The sequence below is a fragment of the Trematosphaeria pertusa genome (genome assembly GCF_010094035.1).
Source record: "Trematosphaeria pertusa strain CBS 122368 unplaced genomic scaffold BU26scaffold_5, whole genome shotgun sequence".
Taxonomy (NCBI): domain Eukaryota; kingdom Fungi; phylum Ascomycota; class Dothideomycetes; order Pleosporales; family Trematosphaeriaceae; genus Trematosphaeria; species Trematosphaeria pertusa.
In genome coordinates this window covers 470,542-484,138 of record NW_022987216.1, presented here as the reverse complement: position 1 = coordinate 484,138, position 13,597 = coordinate 470,542, and the positions used below count along the sequence as shown (strand labels likewise).

At 54.1% G+C, this 13,597-nt stretch overlaps 6 protein-coding genes across 6 annotated transcripts; 3 read left to right on the top strand and 3 right to left on the bottom strand.

The window, feature by feature from the left end:
- Nucleotides 1–413: 413 nt before the first annotated feature.
- Nucleotides 414–1,837, bottom strand: BU26DRAFT_480932 (uncharacterized protein; the record flags this gene model as incomplete). The annotated part of the gene is made up of 2 exons (XM_033825718.1): nt 414–1,135; nt 1,187–1,837. 2 exons carry the CDS (start codon nt 1,835–1,837, stop codon nt 437–439), a joined length of 1,350 nt encoding a protein of 449 aa, XP_033685652.1. The 3' UTR covers nt 414–436.
- Nucleotides 1,838–3,422: 1,585 nt separating this feature from the next.
- BU26DRAFT_267868 (uncharacterized protein) lies at nt 3,423–3,901 on the top strand. The gene is made up of 3 exons (XM_033821334.1): nt 3,423–3,595; nt 3,649–3,732; nt 3,788–3,901. The coding sequence occupies exons 1-3, from the start codon at nt 3,519–3,521 to the stop codon at nt 3,843–3,845; spliced, it is 219 nt and encodes a 72-aa protein (XP_033685651.1). The 5' UTR covers nt 3,423–3,518; the 3' UTR covers nt 3,846–3,901.
- Nucleotides 3,902–4,440: 539 nt separating this feature from the next.
- On the top strand, nt 4,441–7,091 carry BU26DRAFT_424153 (uncharacterized protein; the record flags this gene model as incomplete). Its single annotated transcript, XM_033823551.1, has 9 exons — nt 4,441–4,513; nt 4,564–4,615; nt 4,667–4,893; nt 4,952–5,007; nt 5,058–5,483; nt 5,532–5,804; nt 5,853–6,040; nt 6,090–6,760; nt 6,823–7,091. 9 exons carry the CDS (start codon nt 4,441–4,443, stop codon nt 7,089–7,091), a joined length of 2,235 nt encoding a protein of 744 aa, XP_033685650.1.
- Nucleotides 7,092–7,457: 366 nt separating this feature from the next.
- On the bottom strand, nt 7,458–9,076 carry BU26DRAFT_603212 (uncharacterized protein). The gene has a single exon (XM_033835408.1). The coding sequence runs from the start codon at nt 8,889–8,891 to the stop codon at nt 7,578–7,580; it is 1,314 nt and encodes a 437-aa protein (XP_033685649.1). The 5' UTR covers nt 8,892–9,076; the 3' UTR covers nt 7,458–7,577.
- A 1,606-nt stretch (nt 9,077–10,682) lies between these two features.
- Nucleotides 10,683–11,867, bottom strand: BU26DRAFT_480925 (ras-domain-containing protein). Its single transcript, XM_033825717.1, has 2 exons — nt 11,627–11,867; nt 10,683–11,570 (listed from the first exon to the last, which is right to left on the bottom strand). Exons 1-2 carry the CDS (start codon nt 11,693–11,695, stop codon nt 10,845–10,847), a joined length of 795 nt encoding a protein of 264 aa, XP_033685648.1. The 5' UTR covers nt 11,696–11,867; the 3' UTR covers nt 10,683–10,844.
- A 412-nt stretch (nt 11,868–12,279) lies between these two features.
- Nucleotides 12,280–13,490, top strand: BU26DRAFT_517470 (uncharacterized protein). Its single transcript, XM_033828586.1, has one exon. It carries the CDS (start codon nt 12,740–12,742, stop codon nt 13,316–13,318), a length of 579 nt encoding a protein of 192 aa, XP_033685647.1. The 5' UTR covers nt 12,280–12,739; the 3' UTR covers nt 13,319–13,490.
- The last annotated feature ends 107 nt before the right edge of the window (nt 13,491–13,597 follow it).

Below are 13,597 nucleotides of genomic sequence, written 5' to 3'. Positions count from 1 at the left end.
CCAAGGAGTAGGAATAGATAGTTGATTGAAGTTTGAATAATGTGTTGAAGATTTTCAAGAAGCACTTAATGCGATGTTGCCAGAGCTGAAGAAGTCGCGAGGGGAATGAAAACAAAAGCTAGTACAGAAACGGTATAGCCTCCTCGGCAAGTCCATGACACCCCGGGGCCCTGCCTGAGTCGGACGCGCAAACTTTTACCTTCGTCCTGTTGCATGCTTCCGGCATTGTGATATACTCATATTGTTAATCTTTGCTGGATTTCGTCCTCTCCGTGGACCTGTGCTCAGCTATCGGCGAGCTCTCTATTCTCCCAGTCCGAGCCTCACCACCTGGCTATATGTACCCCTCTTCTTATCGGGCCTTTCCCACACTCGCTCACCCGTCGGCGTCCACCTGCGCTGCGGCGCCTCATCCGCGGCACACCCAAAGATGCAATCATGGCATATTTCTCAATTCAATCCCCTCATTATTGCCCTTCATAGCACGCCCTATTATTCGTCTCTTGAGATATGGGCCCTCGAAACGCTTCTTCAGGCGCTTCCATCCCATGTACTCAGTTCCTTTTGGGTCCACTCCCAGCCTAGCTCTTGCATCCAAATACCACACCCGCCAAATGATGAGGAGCATGAGAGTCAATGGACCAGCAACAACCCACAAGATCCAGATGTCCGAAGACATCTGAATACGATTCGGCGCGTCGTCGGACATGTGAAAGAATTCTGTGCCAAAAATCGTCGCCACGGTACTTAGAGGCAAGAATATCAGCGTCATAAAGGCTATCGTTTTCATGGCATTACTCTCCGACATCATTGTACGGCTGTCGGTTTGGGTGACGAGATGGAAGGACAACTCGATCATGTTCGCCATTCGTTGATCCAGACTAGCAAGTCGGCGCTGCGTTGATTGGAAGAGCGTCCTTCGATACCTCAGAGCTCGTCGGGTGGCTTGCTGGGAAGAGTTGCGAGGCACGGCTAGGGTAGTCTTGTGAAAACCACGTAAGTCCTCCAGCGTGGCCAGCGCTGACCCGCAGTTCTCGTGCAGGTATATCGTATGTTTTGCGAGGTTATGCAGCCCCGCAAAATTGAGCTCGTTTCCTGCCGTGCCCGGATTGTCTTGAGCGTTTTCAAAGGTCCTCTGCAAATTCAGATTAGCACCTCCCTTCAAACTCGCCCAATTGGTACCTACTGTTTCAATGGGCCCGAAAGTCCACGCCACTGACCAGCCCGCTGCATCCAACAACTTGTGCATCTCCTCAACGACAATGACTAGGAGCATATACGGATCATCGAGTATGTCCTTGTAACACGCCATTTTCGCCAACCTCTCGAAACGAAGAATAAGGGCATTTGGGCTTCCGAAGCAAAGTAATGTGACTTCCGGATCCTCGGGCGGGGCGCTAGTCGGCGTGGATGTACTTTTTGTCGAAGGTGACTTTCTCGACTCTTTGATTCTGAGTACGACCCCGGTCTTGGTCCAATGATAGTTGGCCTGATTCAGCTGCGGCTCCGGTACACCAGCGGTATCCACGATTTCCTCAGAGTCTTCCTCGCACGCTTCGTCGGACTCCTCCGGAGCCCTTTCGTGTTTCGGACGGTTGACTATGGCCAACTGACCATCCACGTTCTGCGCCTTGATGTCCTTCGAAAGGAAGTGAAACCATACATATACGCCAGTCTCGTCATTTTGAGTGCCGAACGACTGGGAGACATTATGGAAGCTCTCGGCAATGAACGCGCTCGGAACATTGCAGCTCTTGAAAAGCTCAACAAGCCCATTCGCATATTCTGGATGCGGAATGTCTCGTGGAGCCAGCCTATTCCTGTCAGTATGGATCATCGAGATGGGTATGTCGTCGCCCGTACAAAATTCGAACCGTAGGTTCCTTTGGCTGTTCCAGCGTCTGAACCGTTGTAATCGAGCAACCCGCGGTCTTCGTGGTATCTTGATACCATTCAAACAAGCGAATATCAATCGCATTCCCTTGTTGGAAGTGTAGCCGATTTTCCTTCGCTATCCTCTTCGCCTCTTCAGTGTACGCCTTCAGGAGGAGATCGCGATCCTCTGCGAAGCTTGAAGGCAGACTCATGGTCGTCGAACGCGGACTTGTATCTTGCTGGTACGATCTGAGTTTCTCTAGAGACCCAGGCTTGTTCTTACTGTCGCGCTTTTGGGTGAATCACCATTGGAGGCCTTCAACGTAGGAAAGGTAAAAACCATAGAACCGCTCCTGATCTCAGAGCGCGCCCTTTTGGGACTGGCCTGGCCATGCTGGTGCGGCTCAACATCCTCAGCCCCATTTGGTGTCGTACGCAAAGCTCATCGTACGTAACACCCTTATCCTCGCTAAGCATTTCCTCTCTGATAGCTAATCGCAGAATGCGTACAGGTGGCTGTTGCAGGAAGTATTGGAATCAGGATTTCTCTCCAATGCCCCCGCGATCATGAGGCTCTTACAGGGACCTCGTTCTTGGCTGTAACCGAAAATGGATCGCTATTATGCAACAAGAGGGGGTTCAATTTATTCTGGCCCCATGGCACTACCAATCCAAGACTTCAGCGCTACACAAGATACGAGGAAAGGCTTGGTGGCGCAAGGCTGAAGCTGTGTGAACCCAATCAACGCGCATCCCCGCCACAAGCATATTAGCGACCGATTCTCCTTCTGCAAGGGCATCCGAGGTCGCTTTGGCCAATGGTTTTGTTCATGCCTGCTACAGTTATCTGGGTCTGTGGACTACATCTGTATGGACCATTTCCGGCCATGCGGTCATACAGAAGTTCGTCTCACATTCCCTTTTCTCGGGGTGCGAGATTGTGCGACCAGAGAAGGCTGCGACTTTGATGCCGTTTGCCCAACCAAGTATTGTTTCGGCAAACTCCGTTCTATCGTGGTATCAGGCGTGGGCCGCATTACGTCTCAACCAACAAGTGGAGCGCCTCTCCAGGGCATTACCTCGGGGTTCAAAATAAGGAGCGGAAGCTAATGTGTAGCGCCCGTCAACCGGGGGCCCATGCGTGTGCCCTCCCGTTGGCCGGAACACACCTTTTTTGGACGTCGCACGGTCACACGAGATCCAAGATCGACATCCCGATATCCATGGCCATGGGAGTCTCGACCAAAACTACCCGTCTAATATTAGCATTGGTCCCTAGGACTACCTCGGAGATGCATCTTTCACACGACGCGGCTTCACCCTGGGCGACCTCTGATTCCTCATCTCCGCCTTCTTCAGGCTCACCGGACCTTGTGCAATCGCTTAGGCCTGAAGCTCTAGATTGCCTTTCGATTGCCAAGCACAACACCATCGGTGAAATTCACACCTGAATGCTGAACGAAAACGCCAGCTATGCGGTGTGCCGGCCAATCCCTCGCGATCACATTGGAAAGCCACAATGCGTCCTTAGCGAGAGCAAACTTTCGAGAGGGGCATGTGCTAGGGGATGGGGGACTTTGCCCCTATCTCTGTGCTCAGCCTGATGCCTTCGAGGAGAATACATATTAGGCTTGCCTTCGAGCATGACCATAGCTCATATTTTGTATTCTCAACCCAAGGACTCGATTCCCCTTGACCTACACATTCCGGACTTTGGATGGTAAAGGCTTCACCTCCTTTCTCCTCAGAGATTTTGCTAAGAGATCCCACCAGGCACCTGTTCCCCACGGTGGTGGCTACGATCTACACTATTCTAACTCTCCCATCGCTCCTGTCAATCCATACCATCAAACTCCGGTATGTTTGCCATTCACTGTTCTAGGAAAGACTCCGCTGATTTGATGCTCTAAAGGGTAGAATTCCTCACGGAGGAGGCTACGATCTTGGAGCATCCTATTCTAGCCCACTAGCCAACACTCAACCTCAACCCCTCGCCGCTCCAGTATGTTTGCCGCTCAATCTTTAGGGAAGCCTCTCTAACTTGATGCGTGAAAGGGCCCGGTTCCCCACGGAGGAGGCTACGACCTTACACCACCCTATTCTACCCCACCGGTACACGCACAACCTCAACCCCTCGCATCTTCTACGCCGATCTACCTAAGCCAACAAGCCTCCTATACAAGCCAGGTGGGTCTCTTCTTGATTCTCCTGAAGCCTTGTCTTACACAACTATACAGGGGTATTCCACCACACATCAAGGCGGCTACTCTCCTCAGAAACCCCCACAGCAGTACAGTCCATCACCTAGCCTTTTCGGGGTACTCTGTCCCTGCTTGCGCTAGATTCACCCGCGAAGAAGGTGGAGATGGCCGGCAAGGAACCCTACGCATCATCTTACGAGGTGGGGCCGGTGGCTACCACTTCCATCTTTAATGGAGCGTATACGCCCAATGGCGACACTCCCGTGATGGTCAACCCAAATGGACAGACATATGTCCAGGTTCCGGTGCGTTCACCCCGGGTATTCCAGTCGCTGGACTAACAACGATGAAGCGGAAGGGGCCTATGCGCCTGAAGGGCTATCTCCATCTGTTCGATGCGCATACCTCCTTCAAATGGCAGTTTCCGAACTTCTACCGTACGTTCCATGTTATTGAAGCTGTCCTAATATGGCTCACAGTGATATAGGAAAGCCTGGGCTCGGCTATCAGAAGCTCGCACAGCATCGACATATTGACTGGTGAGTATTGCCACCGAGCCCCTTTGTTTTTGCAATAGCTTAGCTGTTAAGGTTTGACCGCGAGTGGACTGGCGACTGCGATGATCGGTACATCTCCTCTTTCGACGGCAAGGTCAGCAAGCTTGTTGTGCAAGCCGTCGACGACATCTATGACAACACGACGAACAGCACATGGCGCAGAACGTTCGTCAGAAACATGGCTCCATTCTACCTCCGACTCGCGAACTGGCCTTTCAACCATGTGGACTACGTGCGCAACGGAGGTCCCACTGGCGAGGGTATGTCCGTCAGGAGAGGCAAGAGAACACGTCCAGTACAGTGCTGACGTCTTAGCAGACTGGCCCTTGATCATCGTCAAGTGGTTCTTCGCTACTATTGCGATAAGTTTTGTTGTACGTATTCTAGGCCCTTCAAGGCAATGCCTCACTGACTGCGGTTCTAGATTGGAACACCACGCCCGAAGCAAGTCGAGTTCAGGAATAACGGCAACTATGACCCATTCCTGTACCGATATATCGGCTATCCGAAAGTCTGTCGGAACGCCCTCGAGATAGATACACCCCGCGGCCACCGCTTCGGTGAGACGAATCCAATCGCTGAGCGCCTGCTTAGGCCGAGATACCTCTACTTCCTTGGCCAAGAAGGCCAACCGGCGATGCGCATGAATGTAGATCAGTACATCGCTCAATACAGGGCCGAGAACACTTTGAAGTATGTCTTCGTGGCGTACACGGCAGAGCAATTCCGAATGCCCGACGACCTTCAAGCCCTACACCAGATTGCGGACGCCGCTGCGCGCAATGCCGGAGCCACGGCCTATTGGGTCGGCTGCTCATGCATGCCGGACAAAGAAACCCTCCAGGACGACGTGCGTATTCTCCAGCTATCTCCGCGTATCAAGGCTTATTTTTATCAGGTATACCGCATTTGCGACGTCATTCGGGGAGCCGATTCTGTTGCAATAGCCGTCGCCCGCCCTCGAAACGACAGGGGGGAGATAACTACCACCGAACTCATGCTACAGCAATGGGGCAGACGGATATGGACTTTCCCGGAGGTTCTCCTTGCCCCTGCTGGGAGAGATATTAGAGTATACACACGCGGGACTGATCTTACAAGTCCTCTCCGGGTACCGAAGAATCAGTTCACCGTCGAAGTATGGAGGCAGGATGCTAGCGTTGCGCGCCAGGTAGGCTGTCGCCCCATCATGTGCGACCCCTCTTGTTGACTCGCGCAGCTGGTAGATCACTATGAAGGCAACCTCATCCTAAGCCAGTTGGAGCTCGTTACGCTGGCTCTTGAGTGCCTTCAAAAGCGAGAAACCACCCAGTACCTCCCCGGAGACCACAGCTATGCGCTGATGGGTCTTCTGCGCATCCGACCGAAGATCGACCCCACAGATTCAGCCTTCCAAGCTTTCGCACGGTAGGTCTTCTCTTGCGTCAATCATGCTGTCTAATGCTGACAGTAACAGACTCTCCTTGGCAAACGACAGTGACCAACTTCTCGAGCGCCTCATCTGCGTCCTTCCTAGGACTCCAGATCAACCATGGCACTCGATGGATGACGCTTATCACGCTAAGCTCTGGGACATCCTCCCTCAAGAGTGCAGCATCTCCGGCGTTGGAACGGACGACACCATCATCCTCGACGGCTGCCGCGCCGCCAACGTCCGTTGGAAATCCTTCACTCAAGTCACGCACATCCGGCGCCTGACTTGGAGACGCCTGGCTGCAGAGTATATGCTCCGCAGTAGCGGATACGTCTTCTATCTCTCTATCATCCTCATGGTTATCTTTCCCGTGATCGGTATCCCCTTTTTTATTTACGCGCTCATCTGGTTGGGGCTTTCCCCGTATCTCCTGCGTATGCTTTACCTTGGCAAATTCCTTGGCCAACAAGGTTGGCTCTTTGGGTTCGAGGGGTACATGGATATCGACACCATCGAGCGCCAGATCTTCGGTGGACGATTGGGTCGTATGCGCTGGACGCCCTTCTCGAGTCCGCTGTCCCGACATCATCGGAATGAGTATGGCGAGTGTGTGCCTGACGACCCATGCTCGGATCCGGCCGTTAGGGCGCTCGTAGAGAAGTGTAAGAATGCGCAGCCCGGCGACCAACGCATCTTCACTCTCGTAGACACTGGTAAGTGCTTTCTCTCACCTCCCATCCACTACTCGTTGAACACATGGCTGACACCAAACCAGGCAACATGACGGCAACCCTATTCATGGCCGCTCGTCCGCCTGTCTGCTTCCTCCTTGCGGGCTCCGAAGGCGGTATGCAACGCGCCATCGGCTGCTCTTACGACTGGACGACCGCGACGCTGTATCGCGAGACGGTACTCCGCATGGAGACCCCGGTCCAGGATAAGATGGCCCGTTGCAATCGCGTCAAGATTGGATTCAAGCGGACGCAGGCTCCGTGGGGACCTATTGGTCAGGTGGGCGAGCCACATGGTGCGCGGAGGGACTGAGCGATGGCAAGGGATGATAACGAGGGGTGCAGGGTTCGTTCTTCTAATTAGTCTAGTTCTTCGTGTAACGAGTGTGCCTTCTGTACAGTAATTTAAATTCTTCTTTCTTCAGCTATACATTTACTTACGTTTAGTAAAAGCTTGTAACCATAGTATATAAGTACTACTATTCTCTGCGAAGGACGTGGTTATAGGTAGGTAAGCCTCTAGCTGGCTCGGTGGCCGATGTGATGCCCATTGACTGATTTTTCAATAACTCCGATAAGGAGGGTAAGAAAAAGCTCACAACCGCAGTAGCTGGGGCTTCTGCTTAATGCGAGCTCTCTAATTAGCTAACATAATTTTCCGTCCGAAGTTTGATTCTTCCTGAAGGTCTTGGCAGCGGCCCTCCATATACGCAGGGAGAATCTTTCAGTACGGCTTGAAATACTTTGCCCTCACTATAGAAACGAAGAGTATATAGAAAGACTAGGTAGTGCAAGTACTCTACGCACGAAGAAGTCTCGCAAGCAAGCGCCTTGCAGTTATCTTCGAGGCACCAATCGGCCTTCCCTCAACGGGTCTCCCATCAACCGGCCGTCCGTCCACGGGCCTTTCGCCAATGATGCGACCAGTGACCTCTGCTCTCCTCTGCATCTCCGGCGAGAGTTTCTTCTTGCGATAGCCCGTGTGCTTTCCTTGCTGCCAGTTCTTCGCGGCCGCGGCATGGTGCTTGTGCGCCTTCTTGCTTCTGTGCGAAAACCAGATCCAGTCTTTCCAGTCGTCATCGTCATCGTCTTCGTCTTCGTCTTCGTCGTCGCCGTCGCATTCGCAGTCGTCGTCCTCATCGGGGTCGCACTCCTCCCACGGGTCGCCGTCGTCTGTTGGTGTGGGCTTAGGCGGGTGGGGCTTAGTGATGAGAGTGCTGGGTATGGTCGGAGTGGGCTTGAGTGTGGGAATAGGCGGGGTTGGCTTCGATGTGGGGAAGGGCGGCACTGGCCTTGAGATGGTCGGAGTGGGCTTCGAAGACGGGATGGGAGGGGTGGGTCGGGAGGTGGGATTGGGGTGCGTCCAAGACGGGCGTGGCGGGGTTGGCCTCGATGTCGGGAACGGAGAGCGGGTCGTGTTGAATGAGGGAGGGGTTGGCCTGATGGATGGGAACGAGAAGGATGGAACAGGGCGGCTGGTGGGCCTCAGCGTTGGGATCGGAAACGAGAAGCTGGGTCGCCTTGTCGTGTTGAAGGATGGCGGTGTCGGCCTGATTGAGGGGATCGAAATCGAAGGCAACGGAGGAAATCCGGTAGGTCTGATCGACGGAACGGAAAGGCCGATGGACCGCGAAACATTGACCGAAGGCAGTGGGACTGGTACGGACAGCGATGGCAGCAGGCCTGTTGACAGTGGAATGGAAGGCAGCACCGGAAGGGAGAGTGACGGGACCGCAATCGATGTCGAAACGTTTACTGGCGGGATGGGAAAAGGCACTGAAACCGAGGGGAGGAGCGGAGGTAGAGACAGTCCAATGGACGCAGTGGGCGCCGGTATGGTTGACGGCCTCGGAAGAGAAGGAAGGGGAACCGAGACGGTGGGCAGAGGGACGCCAGGGATGGAGAGACCGACGGATGCGGAAGGGGTAGGCAAAGGCACGCTTGGGAGGCCCGTTCCAATTGGAATCCCGCCCGAGAACGAAATGCCACCGGTGGGGCCCAGAGAGATCCCGATCGAAGGGCGAGGGATGCCGGATGGAAGAGCGAAGGACGAGTTCTGTGCATTCGCCGCGCCCAGAAGGCCGAGCATCAGGAGGAAAGACTTGACCGACATGTTGGCTACAATGTTACGATTGGCGGTCTACCGGAAAAGGACGAAGAGGAGACCCACAAGACCCTCTCGGTCAGCAGCTGATCGGCCTTTATATGCGAACTTAGACATGTTAGCTGGTGGGGGCCGTACGGCAACACCAAGCCGACCGTGTCCGGCTTCGACAACATGGCATATATTGACGTGCTCAAGGCCTGAAGCCTCCGAACCAATTGCAGCGGCTGGCCTGCGTGTGCTGTGGTGTTGTTGGGTTCGGCAGAAGGCGATTGCACAGAACATGCGGTTTTCTCAAAGTACCGTTGGCGGAACTGAGTAAATGCAATGTATGAGTGCTATATGAGGCTGCACGTCCTTGATGGGGTAGAGGCTTGGTTCCTGCAGTGGTATGGTGCATCGGCAGTGCGTAAGTCAAGGGTGTGCAGACATTGACATCAGGAACGGACTTAGAGGGAAGTGTTAAGTTCCCAAAGCCCGGATGGGTGGATCACCAAGTCCTTCGAAGTAACCATCCTTTAGACGCGATGGAACCTGTCGGTCGTGAGCGAGCAGGGTCGCAGCGTGCTTGGGAAGACTATCGTGCCGACGAAAACCCATCCGGGATGCGCAGAATTGGTGGTATTTGCGGCTCAAGGCCTAGCTCCGCAGCACTCTTCGCTAAAGAAAAACTTCCGACGATCAATGCTAGAAATGGTTATCCATTCACCCTGCGCGAATTAACCGGAGAAAGCCGCCAAGGTCGGGCAGAGAGACTCACATATTAAGGTACACTAGAGCACATGCATGCAATAAAATATAGTGAGCGTGGCGAAAGCATCGAGACCAAGTGCCGATCCGCACCATGTCCAATCAATGGGCGCAGAATTTCCATGCCTCTTCGCCCGAGACGAATGGAGATCGAGCGTGCTTTGTAGGTGAGTCGATGAGGGCAGAAACGTCGGGTCTGAGCGCGAAGTGATTATTGAGCGCTTGCTCTTCCACGGACGTAGGGTCGGGGCCCTACATCGCAACTGGGCCACGGACATTGCGACGACTTCTCAAGGCTCCTTCGCACCAGCATAGCCGAAAGCAAAGGGCATATGAGGAAACTCACTTTTGGTCATCCAGTTGGCCTCCTTCGCAGTCTCTACCATGGCCTTGAGGTCCGGATCTGTTGCGGGATCGACGGGCTCATAGTGGCCTCCTTTCCAGCTCTCATCTACCTTGTCTTTCAAGTGGTGGGCGGGGTGCGTGCGCATATGGTGGTATTTCGAACATCTTTGTGTTTCCTTATGCTGCACACAGCACTCCTCTTCAACCGCTGAATCTACAGAATCCACAAACTCGTTGCTCTTTCAGCCACATGGTTTGGGTGCCTGTATGATCCGGGGCCGGGGGTAAGACGGACCCATTGGGCCAGTAGCAATCCGCTTCTTAGAAAGGGTAGAAAACCAGCTACTAGAAGGCGGACACCTGAAGGTCGATTCGGGGGGGTTTTAGAGCCACAGTCTCTATCTGCTTAATTGATGCCTACTTTAGTTGCAGCAGGCTCGTGAACGTATGTGGTGACCAAAGGTGGTAGAAGGGGTGATTTACACAGACGAGACGGGATTGGTGTTGAATCGAACGTGGTCGACATGTTTGAGCACTGCTAGCGCGAAATCCTGACCGTGGTGACAATCATCACTAAAGCCTCCTGTGAGTATCCTGTCAGCAAACTCCTTAAGTAATCATACCTTAGTAAAGGCCTCTAGCAAGGCAAGAGCGGAGTCGACGCCTTCCCATAGGAGAACGAAGATATTGCGATTACAAAATATACCACCAAGCAGATTCTATGTCCCAACCAACGCCTCGCAATGCAAGTCTGTTTATACCAAGTTCGAAATCAGACGGATGTACTCGTACCACCTCGGCCGTAACGTGCCAGTTACCTGCAGCAATATATCGCAGACATTAGCACTTGAACCACACCGCGACCGTTTAGCAGCAACCACCCCACCCCTGCTGCCCTTTCCGCCCTCTCGCCGCATCATTCATGCCTAGGTTGATCCTCGCCTGGTTCCCACCTCCTGCGGTCGGCCCTTTGACTCCAGATCTGCGGTCGTTCAAATCATATTTCCCGGCTTCGATATTCTGGTATATCCGCTCCGCAACCTCCAGAAAGGCTCTTTCTACGCCCTCGCCGGATTTTGCGGACGTCTCGACGTACTGCATGACGCCATTCTGGCGACACCATTCCTCCGCCTCCTCTTTCGTAACCTGCCGCTGATTGTCTCCGTTTTGCCCCGACACCGTCGACGCAGCGGCCAAATCGCTCTTATTCCCCACTAGTACCACCACGATTCCCTCTTCTGCAATCTGCCGTAAATCGTGCAGCCAGCTCGTCGCACTGAGAAACGTATTCTTCCGCGTGATATCAAACACTAGCAGCGCACCCGATGCACCGCGGAAGTAACTCCTCGTGATACTCTTATATGTTTCCTGGCCTGCAGTATCCCATAGCGAGAGCTTCATGTGCTTTTGCGGCTGTTCCTGGTTCTTCTTTGTAGGAGATGTGGGCGAGGGACTAGAAGCGGCTTTGGGGTTGTTGATATGGAGGTCGAGGGAGGCGGGCGGGCCAACGGGGACAATGCGGGAACCGAACTCCACACCGATGGTTACGTCGTGGTGCGGGGAGAAGCGGCCTTCGCAGAGGCGGATGGTGAGCTGGAGGAGTTAGCGGAGCGAGATTTAAAGAGGTAGGGACAGGTGAAGAGGCGTACACTAGACTTCCCGCATCCTGAGTCACCTAGCGATACTATTTTCGCGATGTAGTCCCATGGTTGCGTCATTTGTGAGTGCTGTCCGCCGGACGGCGAGAGCTCTCTCAGGCTTCAGAAGCTTTGGGGACGCGGCGCGAGCTTGCGGAGCTGCGTGCGATAGCGACGTGGCTTGTGCCGAAGACTCAGTGAGCCGAAGATGAATCAGCGCGAACGCCGGCGAGATGCGACTGTCGTAGTTCGCCGTGCAAGTCTTGCGTGGAGGAAGCTATTAAGGTTGCGGTAGTGGAGTCGTGGAAGACGTCCGGGATGACGAGCATGATGCCGACTTGTGGCTGAAGTGGCTCAGCAAGCTAGGCTGAAACGGGTAAACGTGATATGCCAGTTTGGAGGAGCCGTGTTGGACGGCATTCTTATGGATGCTTGCTATCTTCTGTCATTCAAAAGAGCCCCAGACGCACGGGTAGTACTTTATAGCTCAGGTGCAGGCGGGTCGGAGAGTTCATGTGTTTTCATCGAGCACCCCAGGACTGTGGACAATCACGTCAAGCAGCAGCAGTGTCTCAGTCACTGAAAGAATATTCTCATTTCCCCTAAGTCTCCTCAGAGCGGGGCAAACTCAGAAGCCCCTAAATCATTGTCCCGCGCGCCTTCCACCGCGTTTTCCAGATAGTTTGTTCACCTCCCAGCGCGCGGACCCCTCAAGTTTGTAGATGGAAGCAACTCTCCTTCACCCTACACGCTCTCTGCAAAGCACCTGAAATACTGAACTCTTAAATATCAATTGAAACCCAGGCCACCCCACCAGCGTACGAGCACCGCGCGCCTACCCGTTCGCAACCCCATTTTTGGCACATTCTTATCCTATCCTATCTTCAAACACCTGGCCGACCACGATGGAGAAACGTGCCACCGTCATAGACGACCCAATCCCTCGCATGACTTACTGTATGTATTGCCGGGTTAAGAACTCCATGCTTGCCGTCGCGTGCCTGCGCTTTGTTGGCTGAAGTGCTTCTGGGTGTCGTTTCGCCACGTCGCGGGCATGGACCTGAGATAGAGGTGGCTATCCCTCGTTTGACGATGTGCTGACTTGGCACCTCGCCTTTAGACGTCATGAGATTCGACTATGCGCGACCGCCCGGCGTCGACGCCAGCGGAATCGCTATCGTGCCCAAGAACGGCGTCGGCGACTGGAGTAAGTGCCTCCTCTTCACCATCGTCTCCGGCCCCCTCTTCAAAACCCAGATTCATGGCTTTGGCATCAACTCCAAGGGCTACAACGAGCGTGAGGCCCTTCTGCAGTCTTTGCAGACGGCGGAGTACCTCGTGTTTCCGGACGGCAAGCGCGCCGAGATAGATGCAGAGGATATGGGGAAGTTCCAGAGTGTCATCCGGTACACGAAGCCGCTGTGGGACGAATACGCCATCCTGAAGCGAGTCAACGAAGAGCCGCAGTTCCGAGGCGTGCTTCTGGAAGGGGCCGTCTTCGGCTCGTGGGCAGACGCTATCTTGAGCAGGATTATCATCGTCAGCGACCGGAGGTTCTGCTGGAGGATGATCGGACGCGATCCGAGGGTGGCGGCGCCGGAGGACAAGTTGCTGGCATTCAAGGACGAGCAGTACGAGGACTTTGTGTTCACCGGATGGCAGGGTCAGGACGGGTATCCGAGTCAAGATATGATCCTTGGCTGAGCGGGTGCCCATGGGCGGAGCACTCCGTGTCTAATGAGTTCGCGCCATGGGGGTAAAAGAACAGTGGGCAAGGAATCTACAAAGGGTACCTTGGCGGAGACGGCGAAGGATGAACAAGCATGGGAAAGCGGGAATTCGTCACGGATGCCCCAAGCTGCAGGTGGGCTGAAGGATAGCGAGGTGGACCAGAACAAGGCGGCATCTACTCGTATTTGAAGCATGCGCGGTCCGAGCGCCCACCTACAGTAGGTGCTTTCCCGAAGCCGGCGAGTGGGCACA